General features: G+C 36.4%; 1 protein-coding gene across 2 annotated transcripts; it reads left to right on the top strand.

The window, feature by feature from the left end:
- The first annotated feature begins 1,429 nt into the window (after positions 1–1,429).
- Positions 1,430–27,698, top strand: LOC129279086 (cilium assembly protein DZIP1L-like). 2 transcript variants are annotated; one of them, XM_054915199.2, is made up of 23 exons: positions 1,431–1,565; positions 2,562–2,772; positions 3,396–3,565; positions 4,147–4,350; positions 5,045–5,164; positions 6,206–6,340; positions 7,068–7,151; positions 8,248–8,353; positions 9,159–9,274; positions 9,756–9,968; positions 10,770–10,838; positions 12,334–12,445; positions 14,908–15,006; positions 16,747–16,809; positions 18,204–18,295; positions 19,159–19,345; positions 19,713–19,995; positions 20,702–20,882; positions 21,939–22,055; positions 22,615–22,776; positions 24,687–24,802; positions 25,468–25,547; positions 25,923–27,698. In XM_054915199.2, exons 2-23 carry the CDS (start codon positions 2,598–2,600, stop codon positions 26,015–26,017), a joined length of 2,979 nt encoding a protein of 992 aa, XP_054771174.2. In that variant the 5' UTR covers positions 1,431–1,565; positions 2,562–2,597; the 3' UTR covers positions 26,018–27,698. The 2 variants fall into 2 exon arrangements, with proteins under 2 accessions (XP_054771175.2, XP_054771174.2); XM_054915200.2 differs by lacking the exon at positions 14,908–15,006 and having other exon boundaries at positions 1,430–1,565.

Raw genomic sequence — 27,698 nt, 5'->3', positions numbered from 1 at the left:
GAGAGAAACATGGGGAGTGTTACATGAAACAAATACTCAGTGCTTTTTGCTTTCTTATTTGCTCAGAGCCAATCAGATACAAGGAATTTGGTAGCTTATAACATTGGTCAGTGAAAATCAGTGAATATTTGTTTCATGAAATGCCGCCACACCTGATGCTTGGTACGACAAGTAATTTCTGTTCTTGTTACAATAAAAGCATTTAAAATGTTGAAATTTGTTTTGTAGTTTGTAAAATTTGTTCTGTAGTACCAGAGGAAGAAATGGGAGAGGTGAAAAGAGAGATTGAGACATAGGGGGGAAATTGTTCGGGGTGGGGGAGATGAGAGAGAAAGAAAGGGAGGGAGATACAAGTTAGGGGTAAAGTGGGGGAACAAACGGCAGAAGAGTGAGATTAATAGTCCGTGAATGAACTTGGGGGAATGGTTTAGAATGGAGTGCGTTTTGGAAGATACCCGTATATATATTATAAAGAGAGAAGAGGATGGACAAAGAGAAGGGAGGGAACAAGAAGAATGATAGATAACATAATGATCCTCGAATGAACTGAAGGAAATAGTTCAAAGAATGGAGTGCGTTTTGGAAGATACATTTATAAACTTATAGAGAGAAGAGGAAGTTAGAGAGAAATGGAAGAAAAATTTAAGGAAAAGGAATAGGATAGATAGATAGAAGGGAGCAGAAGAGTGAGAGATGAATGATTGTTTAATGAACTAAAGGGGAAATTGTTAAGAATGGAGTGAGATTTGGAAGATACATATATGAAAAGAAAAGAAGGAGCTCGGGCAATGGAAAGGGGAGATATAAGGAAAGAAGAGCGAATGGGATGAGAAGAAGGTGGAAGGAGGAGAGAGAGAGAGAGAGCAAACAATTTTTTGCAAGTTTTCTTTCCAGCAAGTAAAGAAATTATTTGCCAAAATATATCGGATTCATTATTTGTATTTCCCACACCTCACTTCTTGAATTTGTTTGGCTTCATTTATACATGTCAAAAATCCAGGAAGTATGGAACGTAACAAAAAAAATAACAGATCCAACATAATACTACGGAGCGATCATTTAATATGATGTATGGCTATGCTCTATCATGTTGACAATGCTTCTTTGGGTGTGTTCAATGTCGATTTTGAATAAACACAACATTAATCCCGATTCAAAACGTGGATATTTTGAATGAGAAACAAAGGGGTGTGTATGTATTACCGGTACTCCTTATAATGTTCAATGCCCCCATTTCCCAGTCGTCAAAGGAAACATCTTTCAGAACGCGATTCTGAGGAAATGTGTATATTTTCTAAATTTATATCTTAAATTCAACCCGAATTTCGGTGTCCTTTTCTTTACTTTCTTTTACAAATTGCAGCAAATGATTTTCAGAAAATTAGAATTCCCCAAAATATTTTGATTCAACAAGAGAGGGCGCTCCCTTAGAAACACAAAAATTCCTGCGATTGTCACCGACGCTTTTGAAAGAAGGGGACCTTTGTTTACTATTAACGGCGATAATTTAAACTGAAATAGAAAGAAAGATATGTTTTCATGAGGACGTCGGCCTATTAATAATGGTAAGATATTTTATAGAGTTAAAAATCTAATATATATTAAAAAATAATGAAATAAACTTCTTCAAAAACGTTAGTTTTGTAGAGCAGTTTTTGTCCAGCGAGACTACGGTACCCAGCGCCTGCTGCCAGACAGGCCGGCCGGCCTGCGGCGCTTTGTGAGCTGCTCCGATGAAGAGAGCCTGACGCGACGTCTGGCGTCGTCTTTGAATGTGGCTGTGCAACTTGGGCGGTATTCTGAAAATCGTGTTAACTTTGGTGTTAAATATCATGTTATATCTCTGATTTAACATGCCCCTAACCAAAATCGGTATTCTGAAAACCGTCTGTTATCTGTGTGTTATCTCCTTTCGTGTTATCTTTACTTTTTTTTAGTTTAGACTTTACTCTTCAGAAAGTTCAGGCTTTCACTGATCACTCAGCTCCTCCCATTGGACTGGTATCGCCACTCTGCATCTATAAAAAATTTAAAGAAAAAAAATAAAGAAAAGATCGCGGTGACACGAAAAGCCTGCATTGTGACATCATTTTGTAAGCGCCATCAGCTAAATAAAAGTTAGAGCTAGAAGTAGAAAGAGACGTGGGGGGGGGGTGAGATTGTGGCAATTAAGAATGCATTATTTCAGACAGCATGCCATTCATGCTACCTCGGGCGATGCTCGTGCAGGCTCCACTTCACTACCGCTACACTCCGCTCCACCTACCCGAACATCGAGACCTTGAACCATTTCGGATATACCGAGTCACAAAGGTGGGATGGCAATCATAATAATCGTAAAAATAATAACGAAAAAGATGATTGACTTAATATCTTACTCTACACCCGTATTTCACTCCGTTTCCATCCTCCGGTTATCCTCAAAATTTGTGATTTCGGGCCAGTATCTTTTTCTCACACGTATTATTCACGGCCGATTTCAAAACATCGCATGCGATCGCGATCGGTTTGACCTTACTCCTTATTCTGTTTTTTATATATTTTTTTTTATTTATGTCCAGAATTGACCACTACCAGTTTCATTCATCCATGGGACAATGAGTATTAACATGCCCTTTATGCCTTCACCAAGAGGGGGTCTACCCCAAGGCTACACCAATGGTTACGCAGCGGGCAGTGGGGCTCAGCCGCATGTCGGTCCTGTGCCTGGAAATGGAATGCAAGGATTTATGTTCAGGAGCCGCAATGAGAGGATTGACTGGAAGAAAATTGGTAAGTTTTATAATGAACATGCTTAATTAAAAAAACAAAAAAACATTTCAGGTGTCCTGTAATCAAGCTTGGCGAAGAACCAGAAAAAGATCATAAGAGTGTATCTTAACCTTCTGTAAACTGAACACACTCATGTTTTATTTGCTCCACTAAAGAATCTACTCCTGAATATCTTAAGGCTTCTGAAACACCATGTTGATGATATAATAAGCTATTTCTCATAAGTATTATAGTCTTGTACCCTTCACAATATACTCTACAGGACCATGAGAACAGAAATATTCCCTATAATATTTGCATAGAGTGTATAATTGGGAATAGAATGAAAATGTTTATCCTTGAAAAAGAAGGACAAAGCAAAACCAAAATGATAATCAGATCATGCCCCAAAGAAAAAAAATTAATCAAAACAACAACAGATGAGAAATACGATCTTCCCTCCATGAAACATATTTGTATGTGTCTTCCCTACAAGATTCTAGATCCTCTTTACCTGTTTAATCTTTAATCATGCAACACAGATAAAACAAAATTTAACATGCCACCACTAAGAAATTTTCCTGAACAAAATGATAGCAGAAAGTGAAATGATAACGATCTTGTTATTGATTGCTTCCATCCAGCATCCATCGATGTGGACCGTATCATGAGGGATCTGGATGTGAGTAGTTTACAAGATTCTATTATGGGTATCACGTTCTGCGACATTGAGAGAGAGGTCGATACCAGGATGGTTGATCAGAACTTTGTGACAGTCTTCAAGCTTGCCCAACTCATTATTCAGTATCTTCTTGTAAGTGTATACTTGTTCTTATCATGTCCAAAGACTTGAACGTTTCATGCCTGCCATGACATCCAATTTTATCTTATTTAGTCTGTTGTTTTTTACTTTAAAAATGGTTTGAAAATTGGAACAGTACAATTTCTCCCAACAAAAGAGAGAGAGAAAAAAATAGTATCTGGCACTTTCAAGCACTCAAAATAAATTTTGCAATATTTCCTGATATCAGATTAATGTAAGTTTTCATTGTATTTGCATATGGCGCACATTCTCAACTTCCTGGGGAGTATTCATTTTCCATTATTCCCTCCTTTGTCATTTCTCATCCATAGGATATAAAGAGATGATGTCCCATAATATCTCCTGTTATAATCATTTAAGGTTAGCCTGCATATGATGTACATTCTTCACTCCATGGGGAGTATTCATTCGTCATTATTCCCCGTTGTTCCTTCACCTCTGTAGTATTCTCAGGAGGTGATGGACTGTGATAACTCCTTTCATGGGATTCCTTTAAGGTTAGCTTGTGTATGATGTACACTCTCCACTCCATGGGGCATATAATGATAAGATATTCCTCCATTGTTCCATAGCATTCTCAGGAGGTGATGGCTCATAATACAAGCATAGCAGAAGAGAGGGTTCAGCAGCTTCATGTTGACCATGAAGCAACCAAGATGGAGCTTTCTAGATTAGGGGAGGAGCTACAGAAGGTCAAACAGGAGTCACACAAGAGGAAGAAACTACTCAAAAACCAACAGAGCCTCATCCAAGCTACAGCTAATAATTATCATAAGGTGATTCAAATAGATTCAAGGATTAAACTTATAATATTGGAAATAGTGTTAATGAGAAAAAATTGTTTGGGTGGACTATAAGCAAATGATGTTACCCCCCCCCCCCCCAAAAAAAAAAAAAAGAATTAATGAAAGGTCGATGACCAGAATAGTCTGCATTTATAAGTGCTGCTATCTGTAGGTCCAAGGTGCTATAGACCGCATTTGATCTAATTTTGAAATTAATGAATAATTAGTGAATGAGATTCTCAAATACTCTTCGCTTAAGGTCAAAAGGGCTGACAATTTTTGGATATGATTTTTGTACTGTATGTAACTTTCTGATATCCAGTCTCTCAATATATAAGATATGTGCCCAAAAGGTCTGTTTAAAGAAAACTAAAAATCTTACTGAGATAGGGTGTGAGATATGTATATAATGTTACATAATTTTTCACAGGGAATGAGCTGTTTGAAAAAGTTTCAATAGCCAATACATTTTTATAAGATTGGAAAGTTAGATGAAACTTTAGTATGATTCTCATTTTCCAGCATGTATATTTCACCTGTTTCAGCCATAGCATACTGTATAGACCAAACAAGTCATGGGATGTTGAAGCACTTGTCTTCATTGTTTATTGCCATGTGTGCTTCTTGCTATTTGTTTAAACAGTTCTGACATGACATTGACAATTGGTAAACTTTTGCATTACAGTGCATGTACTGCCAGAAGGCCTTCTTTAACCTAGCCTACCTCCAATCTCATGTGCAACGCAAGCATCCAGAGTTTACACCAAGACCTCCGCAGGCTGATGATAACATCACTGCTAGAAAGGTGAGCTAAACCTGCACATTATTAGAATTCCGTTACATTGGAAGTGGAGGAAGTGAGAGGTGGAAGGTCACCAGATTTGTGATCATTTTGAAAAAAAAATTAGTACTCCAATAACCCTTCCAGTAATCCTTTCACTTCATAGAAATGTTTCATGAAATAATCATTGATTTTCATTGACTAATTTGCTCTGAGCCAATCAGATGCAAGGATTTCAGTAGCTTATAACACTGAATCTTTGTTTCATGAAAGGCTCCCCAGGCCCCCATTTCATCAAAAGTTGCTATGATAGAAACTCTTGCTAGAATGTCAACTGTCATTGCAGGAGCCAATCAGGAAGCAGAATTATCACAGTTGTCATGGTAGTTGACATTCCAGCAAGACTTGCTCCATAAGTAAACTCTGCTTCTTTTGCTAGGACCCTTTCAAAGAATTCGTTTAAAAGGGAGTATGGTTACTACACACACCCGCAGCTGACTGGCGGGTAGCATGGGAAAAGCTTAGTATTCCACGCAGTTATCAAGTGACCTGTAACCATGCAAGAAACTTGGTCCTGGATTTAACGCTGCTCGCTTTCAGTAATTCTCTGCTCTACGTCTGGTCCGGACGTGGCCCATGCCTTTTGCTCCTAGAAGCAGTGCTAAATTAGCCCAGACATTTTGGCTTGACCCTTTCAGTAATTGAAAATTCTATGATGTAGCAAAGGCAAGGCGTGGACTTTGACCAGCAACTTATAGTAAAGGGTATGAATTTGTAAAGTGTTAAAAGCTTATTTGGTAGAGCTATGTTCTCATGATGTGGTGATTAAGGATTAATTTTTAGTCTGAGTGCTAATGCCCCTTGGTAAGGCATTCATCCTCATTACCAGGTCCCTCAGAGAAGTTCCAAATCCATTGGTCCACTTGGTCCTCTGGTTACTTCCTATAAGGTATACATTCTTTAATAGCAATCAGGTAAAATGACTACCATCACCACAACAAGGTGAATCAGTTGCAAAATTTATTTCACCCCTCTAAATTACACATTTTGTTTATATTTCTGAAGATGGATGAAGTGAGTGAAAAGTTAGAGAAAGAACTAGATGAACTCCGGGAGAGATTAAAATTCTCAGAATCACAAGTAGCGGAGGAGAGAGACAGAGCGCAAGAACAAATCAAGTTAGCACTCCAACAAAAACAGGTAAGCATGATGGTGAAATGACATATCTGGCAGGTGTTTCATAAAGCTGTTCGTATTAGTTAAGAGCGACTTTAAGAACGACTGGTGATCCTTTCTTATGGTAGACCCTAGGCCTAAATGATATTCACCATTAATGTTCATTGGCGATGGTTTAGCGCGTAAGAAGGGTTCACCAGTCGTTCTGAAAGTTGCTCTTAACTTACGCAGAGCTTTATGAAACATCCCCCAGGTAGGTTGGTTAAACAAATTGCAATTAATGTCTTTGCTGGTTGCCTGCAACATAATTCACTGATGTTTATTTTACCAGCCATAATCTCTCATAATAAGATAATCAATAAAACAAAAAAATATTTATTATTGTGTTCCATTTGGTCTAGATTTCATTTATAATCTTTTCTAGGAATATGCTTGTAACTTGAAATCATTGACTTGGCATTTGAAATTTAGCTTTAAAAGATTAGAGATAAAGAGTCATTAAAGATTGTGGTGCAAGCTTTTCAAAATGATAATAATAAATAAAGCAACGTGGTAAAGCACAAATTCTACTCTCCAGACTGCTAAAGGTGCATAAGAAAATAAGAAATAAATAAAAGATGTTAGAGAAGACTTTTTAATACATTGCAGAAAAATCACCTAAAAGGCCTCTATGACTCGAGCATCATGGAAAAGTGTGATTATAATTAATATGAATATAAACTATTTGTAACGTTGCATATTAACTAAATAGAACCAAGGAGAAACAGAGAAACTAGAAGAGCAACATCGGAAGGAACTAGAGAGATGGAAACATGAACAGTTGAATTTTCAAAAGGTAAACATATCTTTGTATTTATCACTTGTGTTTTTTTAATGAAGTCCCAACATTATATTGGTTTTGTAGTCGGATTGGAAATCATGGTCTTCTCTTAATCTTTTTTTACTCTCTCTCTCTCTCTCTTTCTTTATGGTTGTTAAAAATATTTGCAGAAACTGAATTATTTCTGAAAAGATTTGAATGATTAATTATTTTCAGACATAAGTGACCTTCTATTTTTAGTTTCACGGTATTAATTTTTTCTCTTAAGCAATTTATTTTCTTCTTTTTTGCAAAATTTTATCACTGATCCACTCATTTTGAATCAATTAGTAAATGTCATTGGAGGAAGATTGTGGCATTAAAACTGAAATAAAAAATCACCCAGCCTGTTTCTGCCTTCCATTGTGTATATGTTAAGAGAAAAATATTATTTTATATTTATATTGTTTTCCTTGGCAGATCAATCACTTCTGGCTAGTGAGTTTTGATTTTAAGGTGAAAATCTGTATGCAGTGCTTTGTCATTTTTTCGATTTTGATTTGTACTACAGAATGAACACTAGCAAAACACTGTCTGATGTACTGGATTCTATGTGCTAATTTTTTTTTATTTGAGTTAGCAATTTGAAGGAAGGAAAATGACGAAAAGTTGGAAAATATTCTAATTTCATTTGTTTGTATATCTGGAATTTGTTTGAAGTTTTGTTCATCCATTTTGCAAGTTGATGTAAGCTATATATGTAAAAAACTTATTTGAAACACTTGAAAGTGTGGTTGTGTTTGGGATTTAAGGGGTTAAATGAATGCAATGTGCAGTTTTCTTTCAATCTCATGCACATTTTTATTAATCTTTTTTATGTTTTTTTTTTATAATGAGTAGTACTATGATGAACAAGAAAATGTAAAATACTATATTTTTTTAATGATTATTATTTTCTATTGAATATGTATCAAGTTTACATAAATTGTTATATATTACAATATAGTATTGTATTATAATATAGTATCATAGACCAGTCACCTGATCAAGATAGCTGTGCTAAAGCTGGGGTAATGTGCTTAGAAACATTGTAATAAACATTATATAATATCTTTATCTGGTATATTTTAAGGTTGAAATGGAAAAGATGCAGAATATGTTTATGAAGGAGCTGAAAGAGATGCATGATAAGTACACGTCTTCCCAATCTGCTCTGGAAAATATCCAATCCAAACTTGGTGAGTATTTCTCCTTTATTTTCCAGTTTATCTTTTTCCATTCCACAAGAATTGTCTAATTGGCTTGAACATATAAAAGAATAACATTAACTGTTTGACAAAGAAATGCAATAGCAAATATGGGGGATCTATTGAAGAGCATAGTATTATGGTGGTGGGAAAAAAGTATTTTCTGCACAAGGGCTGTATTTCTGCTTCTATCCATTCTAAATTATGATGAACATTGAAACCAATGGTGATCTATTTGATAGAATCTTGAAATTCAAACAACTTAAAATAGCCCCTGTATATTCTTTTGCTACCTTGTAATCAACCTTTTCTTAGCTATACATGTACCTTGTATAATGAACGTGCCTTCTACAATCTATGCTTGTAATACAATTGAAAGCATAGTGGTGTGTCTTTCACCCTTGTTGATGTCCAGGGGAGCACATCATGAAACAGTTATCAGTGATTTTTACTGACTGTTTGTTATAAGCTACTGAAATCCTTGTATCTGATTGGCTGGGAGCAAATTTGTCAGTGAAAATCACTGACAAGATGGTTCATGAAACATTCTTCTGATCTAGACATCTGTGATTCCATTAAATTCCTTGCAGTAATCAGCTTTTTTTTAAACATTTGTCCCTATTTTGCTCCATTTAGAAAGACATTAAAAATCCCCATTTTCAGCAGTTTGTAGATGTACATGTAAGATTACATAATTGCATACAATATAATTTTGTTGTAAGCTCTTTGGACCTAATGGGAACAGCACACTACAGTATAAGTAATAATGATACCATTTTGTGATCTGTCCCTGTAGGTAAACAATCAATGCTAGGTAAGATAGTAGATGAGGATGAACTGGAGGAATATAAACGACGAAGTAAAAAACAAGAGAAAGAGATGAACAGATTAAAAGAGGAACTCCACACAGAGGTGAGTATTTCTACTAGGATATTGCAAGAAACTTAAAATCAATTGCAAATCAAGCCTTGTACCAAAATGAAGCGTAACAGGCGTAACATGAAAGCTGATTTGCATTTTACGCAAATCAATAAAATTTGTGATTACACAAAGGATTTAAATTTGATTTCTTGACTTATACTTGATTTGGAATTGATTGCATGTTCTTGCAATTCCTCTTTATTAGTTGTAGTAATTGTTTGGCGTCACCTGTGCCCGGAAGGCGAAAAGCGAATTGAATCACTATGACCCGTAGGTCTCTCGTCCCAATATAACTGATTGGGGGAGGGCAGGTGGACCACTTCACTGGGGTCCCCCCTAAGAGAATATGCACAAAATTCATGGCCATGTTCAGTTGTAGGGGATACCAAAGTGCTATACAAGCACTCTCCTGGCACTGGATGGGATCTTACAAGGGTTTTCAATCTCACACTGTTTTATATCCATTTTAAAGATTTCAACAGTCCAAACGAAGATGGTGAACGACCTGAAGACGAAGGAGGATGAGTGGAAGAAGAAACAGAAGGAAATGAAATCATCTTATAAAGAAGAAGTGAAGGAATTGAAAGCGTTGTTAAAACAGACTAAAGAACTTCTTGATATAGAAAGAGAAGGAGGAGACAAGAAAGGAGCCAAGTATCAGAAACAGCTCCAGGATCTCCTAAAGGTAAGATTGTAGTTCTCAAGAAGGGGAAGCTAAATGCTTATTTTCTGAAGTTGGATTGAATCTAAACTCTGGTCTAAAGTTGTGGTTTAAATATGGAAAGCCACTTGTTACAACAAGTCTCGAACGGTACAGGTTTCAATCTATCAACTATTTTGAAATTTGAATCATTTATAAATGTTTAGGAGTAATAACTAAAATTCAGGATCTTTTAAAGGTGAATTTGTAGTTCTAAATTAGGCAAAGTTAAAGGTAGTTAAAGGCTCATATCCTGATCTTAGGTTTACTGTTAATCTGAGTTCTATTTTGTGATTTAACTTTGGATAGCCTCTTGTGACACAAATATATCTAAGAGAGAGCTTTATGTACCAGCTCCAGCTCAATTGACACCCAAATCATTCATAACTGTCTGGAAATGATAACTAAAATAGTTTTCTTCACCATTACAGCATTGGGAAACAACAAGGTAAACCCCCCAAAATATATTACAATGTAAACAAAATGTTGATGTTTTCAGCTTCCGATAATTGTAGTATAGAGACTGTGGCCTAAAGTTTAACTATGCTTCAAAATAAGAGCCAAAGTGCTCAATCTGTATGTCAGTCTTTCTTCTGTCCATTTTTTGAACATCTGTCATTCACTGACTTGGTTTACATGTGATGAATCAAAAATATTGGACAGATTTTCATAATTTTTGGTGTGTAGATACATCATGATATAAAAATGATATAAAATGATTAGCCATATGCTCTCTCCCTCAATCAACAGATATTTTGTGTTCTTCCTTTTGTTTCTTTTCATTAGAAAAACAAGGATTATGAAAGACAGCTCAAAGGCAAAGAGGAAAAGATTAAAGAATTGAAAGTCAAAGCTGTAAGTATCAAGACGAAGAATTTGAGGATTTAGGTTTAACACTTGCATTAATAAAATTAGAAGAATGGAATGAAGTGCCAAAAGGGGAGGTTTGGTATTCTCCCCATTTGATATATGTTTGTGTGAGATCAGTAATGCTGTATGGGAAGGAGACACAATGTTTTTAGAGAAAATTAGATTTTGAGAACAGAAAGCGCCATTGTGAGAGCAATATGTCATCAAATAACAAAATAACCTTGAATAATAATGACCAACACTCTGGAGGGATTTGCGAAATTTAAGAATAAATGCCCGGAGAGTGTTCATGTCAAAAGCAGCCATGTTGGAGGATATAACGATGGGAAACCTGTGCATCAGACCATTAAAACAAAATTTGATCATGATTTGATGCACAGGTTTTTATTGTTTTTCCTCCAAACACGGCTACTCGGGGGAATACTTGATCATGGTAACGATCTGAAAATGGTCTCAAACAGAATCCAATGAAATCCATTGAAAAAACTGACAAAATAAGCATGGCATTCTAGCCAAATATTTGGGTCATATTCCAACCAATAAGCCAGTTTCTAGTTCCATATTGTGCATGATCAGAAGAAGGTCAGAAGAAGGTCGTTTGAGTTCAAATGGCATGGTGCTGTGATATTGAATTAGATAAGCATCAACCTTGATTTTTTTTTCGTTCATATATTCTTTTGAATTGTGCTTTTCATTAGATCCACTGGAAAACAACGATGCATCCATTTTATAGCAAATGGTATTTTGCACTTGGCCTAGTACACTGTAAGAGTAGCATGCTATGCATTCGAAGTAGAAATGGAAGATTGATATGCTATTCTAGTCAACTGGGTCCCGTAACACAAAGGTTTGCAATTGATCGTATGCTTGATTTTCACAAGTGATTGTACATTGTAGTCTATGCAATCAATTGTAGAAAAATGTACTACGATCATTGCTAAGTTTTGTGTTACGGGCCCCTGGACTTAGCAATTTCTGTATCCTGTTGTATCAAAATGCTTACGTAAACCTTTTGAATTTGCCTAACCTATTAGAAAGGAAATGTCATTTGTACAAACTTGTCCATGAGGTAACTGTAAACTGGCTCATGATAATACACTGTCCCACATCTGCTTTCCTGTGTTGGCAATCTTCAGTGTGATTAATTTCCTGCTTAGATTGCACAAAGTTCAGTTCATGTAACTGTACCTGGGCCCCGTAACACAAAGGTTAGCAATGATCGTAGAACATTTTTCTACGATTGATTCCATTGACTACGATGTACAATCAATCGTGAAAATCAAGCATTCTGCATACGATCAATCGCTATTAACCTTATGGGACCCAGATCAAGATCTACAATAATAAGTTGACAGTTAAACTTGTGTTTACAGGCTTTCTTATGAGATCTGTGTTTAATGCAACCACATTCATTTGTCTTTAAGAGAGGCTTTAATTTCACATATTTATATTTCTTCCTCCTGCCCCACTTTCTTCCTAGTCCAAACACTATGAGGTAGTAGAACCTCGGTCATCCCCTCCGACGAGAATGAAGATACCAACCCCGTCCCCGATGGAACCAGAATCAGACGAAGAGATGGATACCGGGCAGGGTGAGTGCACTTCTCAGATCTCAATTATGTTCCTTTTCTGTCTCTTCTTGTTGCATGGGTTATTGTTACTGATTAGTTTCTCACATGTTTTTGCATGGCTTGCCGCTTTTGTGCATCATGCATCGTTTCACAAGTTGACACATGCGATGTTAGGAGTCATGTGTCTTTTTAAGCAGGGACTTTTATAAATATCCCGGATTTAGGGCTTTCATTGTGTTATGTAGTAACATGTATGTGGTCCGTGAAGTGATATGTTGAACTTCCAAAGGATTATTTTTGCATTTTGGCTTGTTTTCACAATTAGGAATGTGCATGTTATCATAGACATTGATTGTTTTAGATTGTTCTCTTTCTAATTAGTTTTATTTCTTTCATTTTTATTCTCCTGCATGGTGTCCTTGATAAAGATTGTACTTTCTTCAGACTTAGACTCCGAATTAAATACAAAATGGTTTGCAATCCCTAAACTTTTGACAGGTTTCAATAACTTATTTGAGGCTCTATTTCATAGAAATAGAATTAATATGATATGTCATTTTCTTTAATGACAATAAATTTCCTTGTATGACATTAAGTTTCTCTGTGTATTTTATACAGGATTCTTTTTTACCCAGGACATAATAGGAACTAAAATCAGTTGTTGAACAATCAGAATTGCTTATCAAATTTGTATAATTATAACGTAACATCACAATCAAAATTATAATTTTCTCAGAATGATGTGGTAATGGGTATTCCGGTCATATAAAATCACCAAATTCACAGAGTATTGAAAAGGAATTTGCCAAAGTGATTTTAGATATTGTTTCAGGTCAGCACAGCTTCACATGTAAATAGGCAGCAGACTTGCAGACGCTATGACTATTGTTGTGTTGCCTTGTGAAAGCACATTCATACTGTCTGCTTCAGATTAATTCACAATCCATAAATCATCTTCAAACAATGCAAAGACACCACCATCTGATTTTCATATGATCACCAACCACCTCAGAATAAACCTCATTTAGAAAGTATCTCATGTTTAGTAATGACATTGATTCATTTTCACATTTCATATGACATATACCTGTACATGTTCATTAAGTAACTTGCCGATTGGTCTACACCCACTTTGTCTAGTTTCAGTTATGTCTCATCCCACATGTCCTAGATTGTCTCTGACCAGTTCATCTACTAATCCTTAGGTCTAATTGCCATTAAGCTCATTTGCCATTATTTCTAAATTCCAGTTAGGCTTTGTTCAGTTTGTCTAAAATCTACATGTAATCGGTCTAATACTTCTTAGTCCACATGATTAGATGAACTGCGTATGAATCAAATTTTCATTTGAAAAACTATAAAATAATGAGTAGATGAAGTAGAATAAGACCATTTGGGCATTAGACTAAATGAGAATTACACTAAGTGGGTATCAGCCCAAGTGAAGTGTAGACCAAATTAGATAATGAAAAACTAATGGGTTTAGCCCATGCATTATTAGACAATCTGAGAAGTAAAAAGTCGACCAACTGCTCAGAGAAAAAATGAATATGAAACATTCACTGCAGTACTCCATACATTATTTGCTGCAATAAGTCCTCAAATTCACAAATCACCACTTACTGTTGGCAGTTTGTGTTTAGTTCTCTCTTAATTAATTGTCTTGATTTATAATTTGAATTGAATTGAAGGTTTTATTATCATTTCATCGCAGCCAGGGCTGAATTGAGAAAGATTTACAAAGTAAAAAATAATATATAAACATTAACAGTGAAATATTTGATGTAAATCATATCCGCAACAACAGTGAAAGTAAACAAATATTTTTTGAAAAGAAATGTCCAATAACCAATTAATATTCTAGTAAACTTTGGAGACATGATAAACCAATGCGTATAAATTTACTATTATAGAGTTTTACATGACGTTGAATTTGTTGGTATATAGAATAGTGTTTTAAGAAATACATTACAAAAATTTGAATATCGTGTAGAAAGTTCTGGAAAAATTGCAGAAATGAAAATTCACGGAGTGCATAATTGAGTAGCCTAGTATTCTCGAAAAATTCTAGTAATTTAACATAATTAGATGAATTCAAATTTTGGGACAAATGGATCTGTAAATGCTGCAGTGTCTTATTATTATTCCATATTTTTAATCTTGTATGATCTCAAGACAATATGGCTTGTTTCTGCTCGTATCTCTATTATCATAAGGTCCTTGTTGCTTATTTCACAAGTCTTTCATGTTTCAGAATGAAATGAATAACATAAAAATATGGTAAATACATCCTTTCTTTGGTGGATAATCTTAAAATTGGAATGATTATTATGTAATGTCTAATGTGAGTTGATCCATACTATTATATCATGTTAATTTCAACTCATCCAATTCCTCATGTTCTGTCTATTTCAATCAATCCTGTCATTACCTTATTTCATGATGATGATGATGATGGTATCGATGCTCCTGATATGAAACAGAGAATTCCATTGAAGGAATGGATACCTTATCACGTGTCTTACAAGAGTCGGAATCATGGCTGACTGGCACGCATCCGTCTTACAATCTTCCCGAATCAGGTCAGCATGGCGCCCCCTCTTGTTGTAACAAAATTAATTTGGGAAGACTTAACCAGTGACCTCCAATAACCAGCAGGATGATTAATGCTTATCAGAGATCTGCTTATTACCTTTTACTTCTTTTAGATTGTAGATTCTAATACTAACTGAAAAAAACGAACTCATAAGACTTTATAGAGCCTGAGAGGGATAAAAAATTAGACATACGTGCATCTGAGGAAATATTTTTTAGTACAACCCTCTAATGGAAAAAAGAATATCGCAAAAATTTACAGTAACAATGAGAAAAAAATATCAAAGTTTTTTTCAGAGAAATTAGGAGTTCTTTATCAAATTTACAAAAATATTGTTTATTTTTCATGGACAACTTTTTTGCAACTTTAGGGATTTTAACTTTCATGATTTCTAAAGTTGGTTTCAATTTCTTGCATTTTGCAGATGAATCTTCCATTTGAATTAATTATCAGAGTTGCAAGTAGCTTAAATTCAAACCAATGCAATATCCATGGGGAATTTTAAACATGCTGCATTTGTTTATTTTACATATTTTATTTGTTTATTTATTTGTTGCATGTTTTATCTGGAAACCTGAAATAGAATACCTGTATATGAATATAAAATTTCCATGTTATTATTATTATTATTATTTATTTGGCCATAAAAACATACAAAAATTGTACAATGTAATTACATAAATACAATTTGAAAAAATGTAGAGCAACTCAAAAGTTGGAATGACTTTCAGGGATCATTTTGAAAATGTTTTTTGAAGAAGTCATTTGGCAGTGATTTACACCCACTGGGATGTTTTTTTATTTTATTTTTTTACATGGATATGAGGTTTTGGGGATTTTACTAACCCATTCCATTTCTATGAGATTTTTGCTCATTTTAACAATTACACTCCACCTCCTAACATCGTACAGTTCTTACACATTTCCCTTTTTAATACTAACACTTTGCCTAACTTTTCCACATACATGTACACATATTTTTACTATTACTTTTAATGATTGTGTTGCATTTTGCCATTGCTAGACTATCTTTCTTTCTTTTTTTTACTGAGGTTTGAAATAATGATTATTTTAGAAATTGTGAAGTTACTAGCACTCTTTATATTTTAGCATATGAAATATGCGCTTCAGTCAGTGGCGGTGTTCATTAATGGAAGCCAAGAAGTACAAATGTAAAGATTATATTTATCAAACGAGTAGTTTAGAAATGGTACATTTTTCAGTTAACTGCAATTAACAAAGGATACAAAACTTCTATATTTATTTAGGTTAATGTAATAAAATGCATGTCTATATCTGATCTCTAAGTTACATGATTTGTGAGATGTCACCATGGCAAACATACAGGGTCAGTTTGCCCCATTTCACTACTTTTCGACAAGTCAGGAATATATTATGTATTACATGATGCATAGCAGGAAATGAATTAAGGTGCATGTCTTCTTTTATTCATGCAATTGAATCCATCTGCAACTATTCCATTTTATTACTTGTATGCTAATTTTACATTTATGATATTTTTACCAAACCCAAGTACCCAACCCAATTTTGTGCTGAACTTGTGGTGGCATGCCATCAATAAACTCCTTATTTACTCTCTTGGAAATTTGTCATGGTTTATAGCATGTTAATGTCATTATTTAATATTATCAGCTAATATATTTATCTGCTTTGGTTGATTTGTGTTTGTATATTAGTTGGTTTTCCCCCTTCTTTCTCTGATCAGATATAGATGATGATGAGCTAGATGGGATGAATGGACATCAACCTCAAGATCAACTCAATACATGTGGGTAGACCGCCTTAAGAGGGTTTTTTTTTCTGTAGGATGGGTGTGCCGCCGAAGGGTTATCCATAGTGAGCAAAGTTGTGCAAACTGACAAAATTTGTCGTCTTGAAGCTATTTTTTTTGCTGTTTCATGTGCTCATGTCTGGAGAAATCTAAATGGACATCATTCACTGTTTTCTCCCTGTTTTTCATGAGGGCTACAAAACAACCCCAAAATGGCTATAAAAAGAAAGAGAAAATGGCAAGAAAATGGCTCAATACAACAAGTTGCTCATTGTGATCAAGTGCATGCACAAATTTGATCATGCTGTTCGAAATTCGGTGGATTCACAGTATGGTGCACCATCTATCGGTTGCAGCGAGTAGGCCAAATTTGTAACTTTGGGGTCGACATTGCGCACAGGCGCAGGCAGTGCACAGTGCTAGTGCTTCAAAAATGGAAACCATATGGCAAGAATTCACCAAAAATGGTCTAAATTTTGCAAAGAAATATGCGGGTAAGTTTCCCCCCTACCTCCTGGACCCTAATAAACAGCATATTCGGTCGAGCCGCTTCGGATAGCGTTGGATAATTGCATGCATTCACTTAAGTACTGGCACGCGCAACAGATTTTGACTTTTTCCCATGGTGCATTGCGAATTTTGGCCTGTCCGCTGCAACCAATAGATGGTGCACCGTATTGTGAATCCAACAAATTGAAGTGTGTACCTGTATAAATGGTCTTTTAAAATTGTATGTTGATATGAAATGAGGCTCCCTGCTTACCTGTCTCTTGTGGACCCTTTTGATGATTTATTATTGTTAAATTTGATTTGACATATAAGGGCAAACCTTTTTCCTCTTCAAGTCTACTCTCACATCTTTATGCTTTTTTCATTTAAGAAATTATTGTTATGTAGTTACTGTGACCTAATACTCCTTGTGTCTTTTTTTATGTGATTGTGATATTCCATTTTACTCAAAAGAAATTTTCTACAAGAATGTATTCTTGTTTGCTTATAGATTAAGTCAATAAACTGGTATTTTCTGATCTCTGTGCTGATTTTTCCATTGTAGTTTATAAAATCATTCCCATATTTCCTGCATCAAGATATATACGTGTAACCAAGTTAGCAATCATACTTTATTAAAACCTTTACCACCTTTTTGATGAGCACGATCCTGTTTAATAGAATACTGAATTTCTGCAATGAAATGTGAAAAAGATTTTAAGAATGCTTAGACCATTCTCCTTCAATTCAAGTAATATTATTTTAAAAAAGTACAGTTTTTAAATTAGTATCTCCATATCTTGCCAGATAAAGAAGAAACTGATGTAAATGTTTTACAGAGTGGATGGTCATACAGGAAGCTTGGACGTTCAAAAGCATAATTAATTTGTTCTAATTTACAGTTGCGAAAAACAAAGACCGTATTATGGAAGGATTGAAAGAAGAACTGACTGGTGTCTTACAGAAGAATATGGAAAAGAGAGGAGTTCCTGAGGTGAGAATCTTCTTTCTTCTTTTATTTTATTCTGTTTGATATATTGAAATAATGCTCCCATGTACAGTCAACTTTGCCTTAGTCAAACTTGCATTAAGTTTAATAATTGTTTAAGTCGATCGCCTCAGGTCATCTTCTTGCTATATTCTATTGATTTGGGTTTTATTTCTTCTTTAATTGTTACAATGAAATAAAGCTTCACTGTATACTAAAGCTTGAATAAGTCAAATTATATTTTTGATGCTCTCTCAGTCAAATGTCAAAGCTACTTCTTCAGTCCCAACAGAATGACTGTACCAATTGTTGTAATACTGACTTATAAATGTTAAACAAGCTCTTTATTCTGTGCAGTGTGTATAAAAAAAAAGGATTTTATCCACAAGAATTGCCAGTATCAATTTTAACCCCACAGCTTTTATCGTCTGTTTTTCCACCGATCACACAATACAGAAAAAAAATTATTACCTCTCCTTTACCTAAAATGATCTTTTTTGTAGGTTCTGTTTGACTTGACCTTTTCTACAAAAATACAGTCAAGTCTGCATAACTCAACCTTCTATAAGTGGAGTAATCACCAAAGTCAAAACAATTTTTTTAGATCAATTTATCCCTTCTAAGTTGAATTCCAGATGTTTCTGTGGTCAGAGATTTAATTGGTCCCATGGCCTTTGACTAGGGCAGGCTCACCAGGGCACTATTAACACAAAGCTTTGTGATTAATCATTGTTTTGATTTCTGTGATTGATCATACACAACAATAATGCAATCAATCATAGAAATCACCCCTACAATCAATTGGTAAGCTTTATGTTAGAGGGCTTCGTATTCCAAATCAAATTCAAATCATCTGTGTCACCATCTAGGGAATGAGAGGTATCTCGTCACAGTCTCTGGAGAATAAGATCAGAGTCTTGAAGCAAGAACGTCAGCAGCTTGCCAAGCAACACAGCAAGTTCTATGACATCAGAGAGCGTTTTAAGAGAGAGATAGATCGCAAGGCAGCAGAACTCAGGAGGAGTGTATCACCGGTCGGCAAGGGTGGCCGCTCGGGTAAATACTGATTTAAATTTCCAGGTTCAATTTGAAAAGACACTGGAAATAGAACGTTGGTTCCATGTCACATATTTCCGGTCTAGTCATTGTGTAGGGTTGTGAATATTTCTGTATACAGGTATATTGGTAGGGTTTTGAAGCTCTTTGACTATTAGATAACTAGACCCTTTAAAATTTTCTTGAACATTTAAAGATTCCATTCAGGGTTTATTAGTATGCATTTCCAGTAAGTGATAATAGTATTTTAATGTGGATCATTAGGTAATTTTCATTGTACTCTATATATTTTGTTCATATGATATCTTTAGGCCTTTTCTACATTTTGAATCATGTTTCTGTTTTGTATTGTTTTCTTGCTCAACAGCCTCCCCCCAACCGAGACTGAAGTCGGTCACTCCTCCTCCTCGATCACACAAGGTATCCTCAAAGAGCAAACCAACCGGGAAACAGCTTCAGCAGCAGAAGAACCAGCAAAAACAGAGACAGCAACCAAAGCAGCAGCCTCAGGCAGCCGTCAAGAAGCTATCCCCTGGTCAGGTCAGGTCTGGCCCACCGGTAGCCCCTCGGAGCCCGGCATTGAATAGTGGGCGGGGCAAGGGCGTGGCTTCCAAGGGGCAGGGCAACACCCCCAAATCCAATGTCAGAGTGTGAGTATTATCCCATAGACATCTGGGTAGTTTTTCATGAAAGAACTGGTTGGATGTTTTATCCAACAGTTACTGTAGTAACAGTCTGACACCTTTGCTTATGAAGGAAAGTCAGAGAACTTTTCAGATGATAATCTTGATGAATTGCCTCCCTGAGTTGATCATTTGAATTAATTTCATAACATAATTTTTGTTTTCTCGTAGTCAATCTTCCACAAGCCAATTATGTTATTTCCTGTCATTGTTATCTCAAAGCCTGCTATATATTCTTTACAATACAAACATGGTGGAGCATTGTGGCCCAGTGGATTAGTTTCCAGACTTTGAAACAGAGGGTTCAAAGTAATTCCTTGAACGCATTAGTATTTTATAGCCAGCCAGGCTAATAATATGATACCAAGTACCAAGCCCAGTAGACTATATGCAATTATAGTAGCTGCAATATATCAATGGACAATATTAATGGTATTATTATTATGATAAACATGTCATCATTTCTGTAAGCCCTCATTCCACAGAAAGGAGACCCATGTAAGACCACTCAATGACTGAATATTGGCAAGGTTTTTCTGCGGACTGTACTTAGTGAAGTAGGGGTTGTAGTGTCTTTCGCTACATTAACCAAAAAAATGATAATGTAATTTACTTTCTAGTAGGCTTTGAAAACCCAAGCATCTTTATATTTGATTGTGGTTTTATCTTCTAGATCATTTGAAGATGAAAGTGAAGAGGAGGAGGAGGAAGAAGAGAGTGAAGAAGAGGAAGAAAGTGAAAGTTTTGAAGAAGAAGAAGATGCAGAAGAGCACTATAAGACTCCCAATGTCCCACCGAGACCAGCGGCTCATGGGCAACCAGCCACTAATGGGTTTCATCATCGTAATACTGAGGTAAGGTAGCACGTTAATATCATTCTAAAAGAAAAAAAATCACAAATGAACAGAAAATGGACGACTCGCGACTTGAATGAGAAACACTCACACACATGTCCCAACTATACCTGGGTACTACTTCATAAAGCTGTTTGTAAAATTACACATGACTTTATACGGGTCTAAAACAGCTACATGGGATGCATCGTCTAGCACAGAAAAAGGGTCAACAGTCATTGTTTGTAAAATTATTTGTAACTTTACGAACCGTTTTATGAAACAGCCCCCACAGTCCATGTTCAGTCAGATTGATACTACAAGACATTTCCATAAAATATACATGTCCAACACCCATGTGTGGGACCATCCTTCCATGTTTTTTAGTTCATATGAAATGTTGTAATGCTTTCAGAATCATTATGGATATGGCAATTAATCTAGTAAATTAGGAATGGAGAAAAATTGAGGTTCAGATGTACAAGATGGTTGATTATTGTATGGAATTCCACTTCTGCAGGTTTTAAAGGTTCTGGAGGTGTTTCACATGGTGTTGAGTGTAACTTGAGAGTTGTACTAAATTCCCAGTTTGCATGCTGTATGAAATGCATCACTGCCTTGGTCATATCGTGCTGAGACGATGGGTGCTACTGCTTTCCAATCAATAAGATTGCGCGTTACGTATCATGTGCGCATCGGCCTTTAAACATGACTCTAAGCCACACTTGGCTCTTTGTGAAACACCCCCCTGATGGCCAGATGAACAAATCAATTCAAGGCGCTTTTCTTCAAAGAGTTGCCATTGATCCGTTCAACCTCAGCTATATGGAAATCCATTAATGTTATAATATTTTCTGCAGGAAATTTGCACAATGCCCTTTCGTAAATAATGAGAAGCGACAATGAATTTTTAAGAAAACAATGAATGTATGAATGTACATCATATCTGGAAAAATATTTTGAACAAACATACATTTTAGATGTTGACATTGCTGGCTTTTCATAGTCGTGGTTGATCAGATCAATCGCAACTATTTGTAAGATGGGGCCCTGTTCTTATAATGTTATTTATTTTAGGGTGATGATGAAGACGATGAGAGTGAGTGGGATTCAGAAGATATCAGTGATTTAGAGGAAGCTAAACCCGCCCCTGCTCCAGCTTCTAAACCCGTAACATCTGTTCGTCAGCCTCAGGTAAGAAAGTATGGTCTTTCAAAGGGGACCATCAATTAACTTCCGTTGGGGTCCTCTAATAAACTCTTGTACTGGAGATTAGATTTATTCTGCATACCCTTTGATAAAACCATTGTTAATGTGTTTGTATGAATTATGGATAGCCTTTCATTATTTTTGGAAAGTATGATAGACCATACATTATATATTTTTGCTACTCATTTGCTTATTCTTCTGTAGACAATGTATATTTAAAGATGTTGAGGTTAATAGCCCCCCCCCCCTCAAAAAAAAGGAAGTATTGAAAATATGATTAGGTATGAAAAGGAAATATATAAAAGTGTAAGGAGATATCTTTTTTGTTACATGCTGTGTTCTGTTTTGTAATATGCATGCACATCCTACCACATTTTACTCTCTTTTTTTTATAATTATTTCCTAATTGTCTTACTTGTTTAACAAATAAATGATCCTTTTTAAGAGGTGGTACCTGCAAAAACGAAACAATTATTCATGAAGTACAAAGTCAAGATAACCACCACTCACATTCTTCATCCATTCTAACCCCCCCCCCCTTCAGGGTCAAATGGTGTCCAGTTTGACCAGGAGTATTGAGCTGCAGCTGAGTGGACGGCAGAAGGGTCATAAACCAGTCGGGGGTGTGGACATAGGAGCCGGTAGCGCAAAACCACCCCAGCCAGCTCCCCGGACCCCCTCACCATCCCCTACTCCTAGGATACCGGTAGGTCTATTCATGAGTATGGTCAAACCTGCTTAAGCGTCGTGGAAGCATGGAAGCGTCGTGGTGTAGCGGTTCTGATTCTCGCCTTGTAATCAGAGGGTCGTGTGTTCGAATCCCACCATGGCCTAGCGTCCTTTGGCAAGGCGTTAATCCACACTTTGCCACTCTCCACCCAGGTGTTAAATGGGTACCCGGTAGGATGTGAAAGCCTATATGTAGTATGCCTAGCAATTGAGTCTTGGAACTCTTGTTGGAATGCTCCCCAGGGAGTGGAGAAGGTGCATACATTGTATGCGGGCATGCAAGGATCCGATGACCGGGGTAATAATATGTCTGTAAAGCGCTTAGAGACGTCGTTCCGATGTATTAAGCGCGACATAAATGCGGATTATTATTATTATTTAAGCCACCTCTTGTATAATGGACAACCTGTCTATGAAGACCACAAATTGGGTTTCCCATTGATACTTTCTCCATTTAAAGTGTGTATAATAGAAACCTGCTCATAAAGTCCACTTTAATTGTCCCCCTTTGGTGATCTTTACACTAAACACTGGTTTTGCTGATATGCTTTCGCAAAGTACTTCCAAATTTGAAGCTACTGAACCAAGACTTGTGTAAGGGGAATTTTACCCACATTGTTCTGCACTCAACCCAGGTGAGGTGATTGTGTTCCTGGCAGGATAAATTCCTTGAATGTACTCATCGCTGGAAGGCAGGTAAAGCTAAAGCCGGGGTAATTAACAATATTGCAACTCTAAATAGATAATATTTAGATACATATAGCAGAGATGCCAACCCTCCCGATTTCATCGGGAGGCTCCCGAAAATTCATCCCAACTCCCGCCCTTACGATTACCATCCTTATCCTCCCGAAATTATGATTTTTTTGCATTGATCAAATTGGATTGGAAGTACATGTATCGTCTGCTGACTTTAGCATGTAGTAACTCCATTACGTTTCGCTGCTACTAAATTCTGTGTGAAAGGCAGACAAATAAGGAGCAGCGAAAAGCTGGTGCATGTGATATGCCCAACGGGAATCCACTGTGCACCAGGCCGGTAGGCCCGGCTAGCTTCGCGAGGCGTGTGCGCTCGCGGCCGCTGGATTTGTCGAGTCGTGCGATGGAATATCGGTGTGTGATTTCGGCGTATTGATGGGTTGATATTGACACGAAAATGCGGAAAATCAACAAAAGAAGACCAAGAAATGGTCTCAGAAGTATAAGACTGAATACAGTCTCCAGTACCCGTGTATTCGGAAGTCGGAAAGAGGAATCTACCATGCATTTTGCACAATTTGCAGCGTGGACATTAAAGTTGAGCACGGAGGTCGTGATGATATTCGGAAGTACGTAGGGAGCAAACCGCATACGGACATTGCGAAGACGAGATCTTCGAGCTCCACTAGTACCCTGTTGACTTATTTCACCAAGCAAGGGACCAGCGAGGAGGAAGACGTTACCCGCGCTTTAATAATAATAAAGAGGATAATTCCTCATTATTATTGTTGAACAGGTACTTTTCTTCTATTGTCCCCTCATTTTTTTTACATGTAAAAATGCATATTTGATATTTTTATTTTTATGTCAAAAAAGTGGGAACAATGTTTTTTTAAAAACATGTGAAATGCTCCAAAATAAGGGTCAGATTACACCAGAGAGCATCTAGAAACCCAGAGCTTCCAGGGCCCTAAGGCGGGCCCTCGACCCCGGCCGCAAGGGTCGAGCGTTCCGCGCTCGAGATGTGCGCTACGCGCACATAATTTGCTGTCGGTTGCAAATCCTCCCTAATTATGATTTCCAAAAGTTGGCATCTCTGATATAGGTATAAATATATATATAAATGCATTTTCTTATTATCATTAATTTTGTTGTTGAAATTTCAATTTCATTATCTCTATCCCTCAGACGATCCCCGATGCTGGTCTTGATGATGATTTTGATGATTCTGGAAGTCTATCTGTGTCTTCATTGGGTGATAGCTTCTCAGGTTCTGCACAGAAACCAACCAGCCCTACACCAGCGTGAGTATCCCAACATATCAAGGGTAACTTTAATAATTTGTTAGGTTTTTTTCCCCGGGCTACTTTTTTGCACACACCTGCCAAAATATGCTACAGTCTTCCAGGTTACAGTGGATCCTATGGGAATTTCATTGGCTCTTATTTTTGTTTTAATGGTTCATAGTGGTTTTTTAAGTGGTAAATTCACCCCAAGCTCTTGTTTATATTTCCCCTGTAGCTGAACATATATCAGAGAATATTAGGAGCAGTCAGACAGGTTTTTTTTAATTAGATTTTCGTAAGAAATTGCTTTCAAATTTTCACCCTGTGCGTACTCAGTTATTCCTACAACAGGTATACACTCTACATACATGTATCAAAGGCAGTAACCTCCCCCAGTCTGAATGATGTCATTGTGAACAGCTTGAAATTATGGTTTTAATTCTAAGATTGTCAGCTCTGCCTCTACATATGTATGGTTTTAGTACAATAGTTTCAATTATTGTCATTCTTCCCTATTATATTTGTATTTAATTTTTCACACTACCAGTCACAATTCTTTGACTGTATTTCACCAGAGAACAATAGATTCGGTCCACTGAATCTATTGTTCTCTGGTGAAACAGGTAAGCAGGTAGTCAAAGAATGGTGACTGGTACTGTATTTAATCTTGTTTTCCTCTCCAGACCCAGGACAGGGAAGAGATCCAATGATACTGATATGTCTAGTAATACATATAATACCAGTATGTGGGGCTCATCAAAAGGTGAGTGATATTTACTTGTTTATAGTTTATAGTCTGATTGTTCATGAAATACCAATGCCTTTGTCTGTTTGCAAATAGTGAATTTACACAAAAACTCCATGATTGGGATATAATAATAATAATAATATGGATGATACAACATTTATATAGCACTTAATAAATCTTTCTAACTGCTTTGGCGTAGCTATCGTAATCAGCTTCTTGGACTTTCAAGGAATTCCATCCGACTTGGTTCCCATATACTACACATGGGTGGAGAGTGACAAATGTAAATAAATGCCTTGCCAAAGGACGTTAGTGCCTATGTACCATAGTGCTACATAAGAAACGCAGTTCTTTTCAATATTTTCCTTCTTGTTTGCTCTGTTCTTTCAGCCAAAGCTAATGGAACTGGTACCGGGAAAAGCTCCCTAGTCTCGGTGACTGACTTTGATGACGACGACGATTTCGACATCGACGAGTTGGGCTGATGGTCAGAAGCATCTCAAGTTTATGTGACTTATCAAGTGTAAGGAATCAAGTTCAGTATTCATTTTTTACAGACATGTTTTAGATATGATTATTCACGTCTGGGGCCGACCTAATTGTCGCCATCCGAGAGACTTGATTAGAGCTTGAATCTCTCTGTATCAATATATAACTTTCTCAATGTAGCTTGGATTAAAGGAACGCGCCACAACGCCCAATTAAAACAATAAGCACTTAATACATCGGAACATCACTAGAAGTTGTTTACAGAAATACCATTGCCCCGGTCATCAGATTCTTAGACACGATGTATGCACATTCTCCACTCCCAAGGGACCATTCCACAACAAGTGTTTTCTAACTCAATTGCAAAGTATAAGATATTGGCTATCGCATTTTACAAGGTACCCATTTAAGACACCTAGGTCAAGAGTGGCAAAGTGTAGATTGATGACTTGTCAAAGGACACTAGGACATGTTTGGATATAAGAATATTTATTATTTAGCCTGGAAAATACTGCAAATTTTAACCCATGAATTTCCACATGACAGTCCCAGAACCACCATAGATGTCAAATGGCGTTTACCACAAAATATTCTCTTTGATAATAAAACAGCATTTAAGTATTATGCAATAACTTCTGATAAAAATATTAGACATTATGGTCTGTGTTGTTTGGTGGATCAGATATCTTTGATCGCAATTCTGTTATGGTTTGAGGCTCTTTTTGATAATTCTATTGTATTAAATTCTTTGGTAATAGTCTACCTCATCTGTATCAGCTATCAATTTATCCAGTTTCTACCTTTTAATTTATTGATGAAATTGGTGTATTTGATTATTTTGGAGAAAGGGGTTGTCCCTTGGATTGACATCAGTGGTTTGGACATGGTTTTTATCATCCTTCAAAGTTCAGCATATTTATTTTGCAGTGTTCAGTGCTGTTAACTTGATACAGATTCAATCCAAGCAAAATTGGTAATGATCAAGATGTATTTGAAGTTGTGCAAATTTGATTTTCTTGAAAAATTGCATTTTGCTTTAGATACATGTATGAAAGTTCCGAGAAGTTCTGCATAATGCTAGAAATGATAAAATCCAATTCTGCTTTGCTAGCCTTGTGGTTGGAGTAAAACAAAAATTGGCTTCAAGTCGCAGCCGATGATGATGTCATTACGCTTTGAAATGAACTTCATTCTTATTCCTATGGGGAGGCTCAGAATAGACTTTAGTTTTTATTGTATTATTCATACCTCTATTCAGATTTTATAGGTTGGAACGTATATATCAAATGTTAGTACAATTCCTTTGAAATCGGATGAAAAAAAATGAAAATCCATGATTTATTGTTCGAAATAGACATGAAATGAAATACTCCGAAAATTTGCTTTGCCCAATTGATCGTGGGCCCGGCAACCGCTGTGCAGCGCCAGATCGACGAGGCTCTATCCCTTTGAACGCCAAACAGGGTAGCAGCAACTCCCATCTTTTAACGTCTTTTGGTCTGACGCAGTTGGGGTTTGAACCCCCGACCTCCCGGTTGTGAGACGGACGCCCTACCAACTGAGCCAACACAATGGATTGTGTGGGGTACACCGGGCTTGAGTTTAAATTCATTCTTTTTAATATTATTTTAAATTGTTAAAGGGGAATGAAACCTTTGGAACAAGTAGGCTTGTGTC

This window comes from Lytechinus pictus, chromosome 16, assembly GCF_037042905.1.
Source record: "Lytechinus pictus isolate F3 Inbred chromosome 16, Lp3.0, whole genome shotgun sequence".
NCBI lineage: Eukaryota > Metazoa > Echinodermata > Echinoidea > Temnopleuroida > Toxopneustidae > Lytechinus > Lytechinus pictus.
The sequence above is the reverse complement of the archived record's forward strand: the minus strand, read 5'-3'. Positions and strand labels throughout refer to the sequence as shown.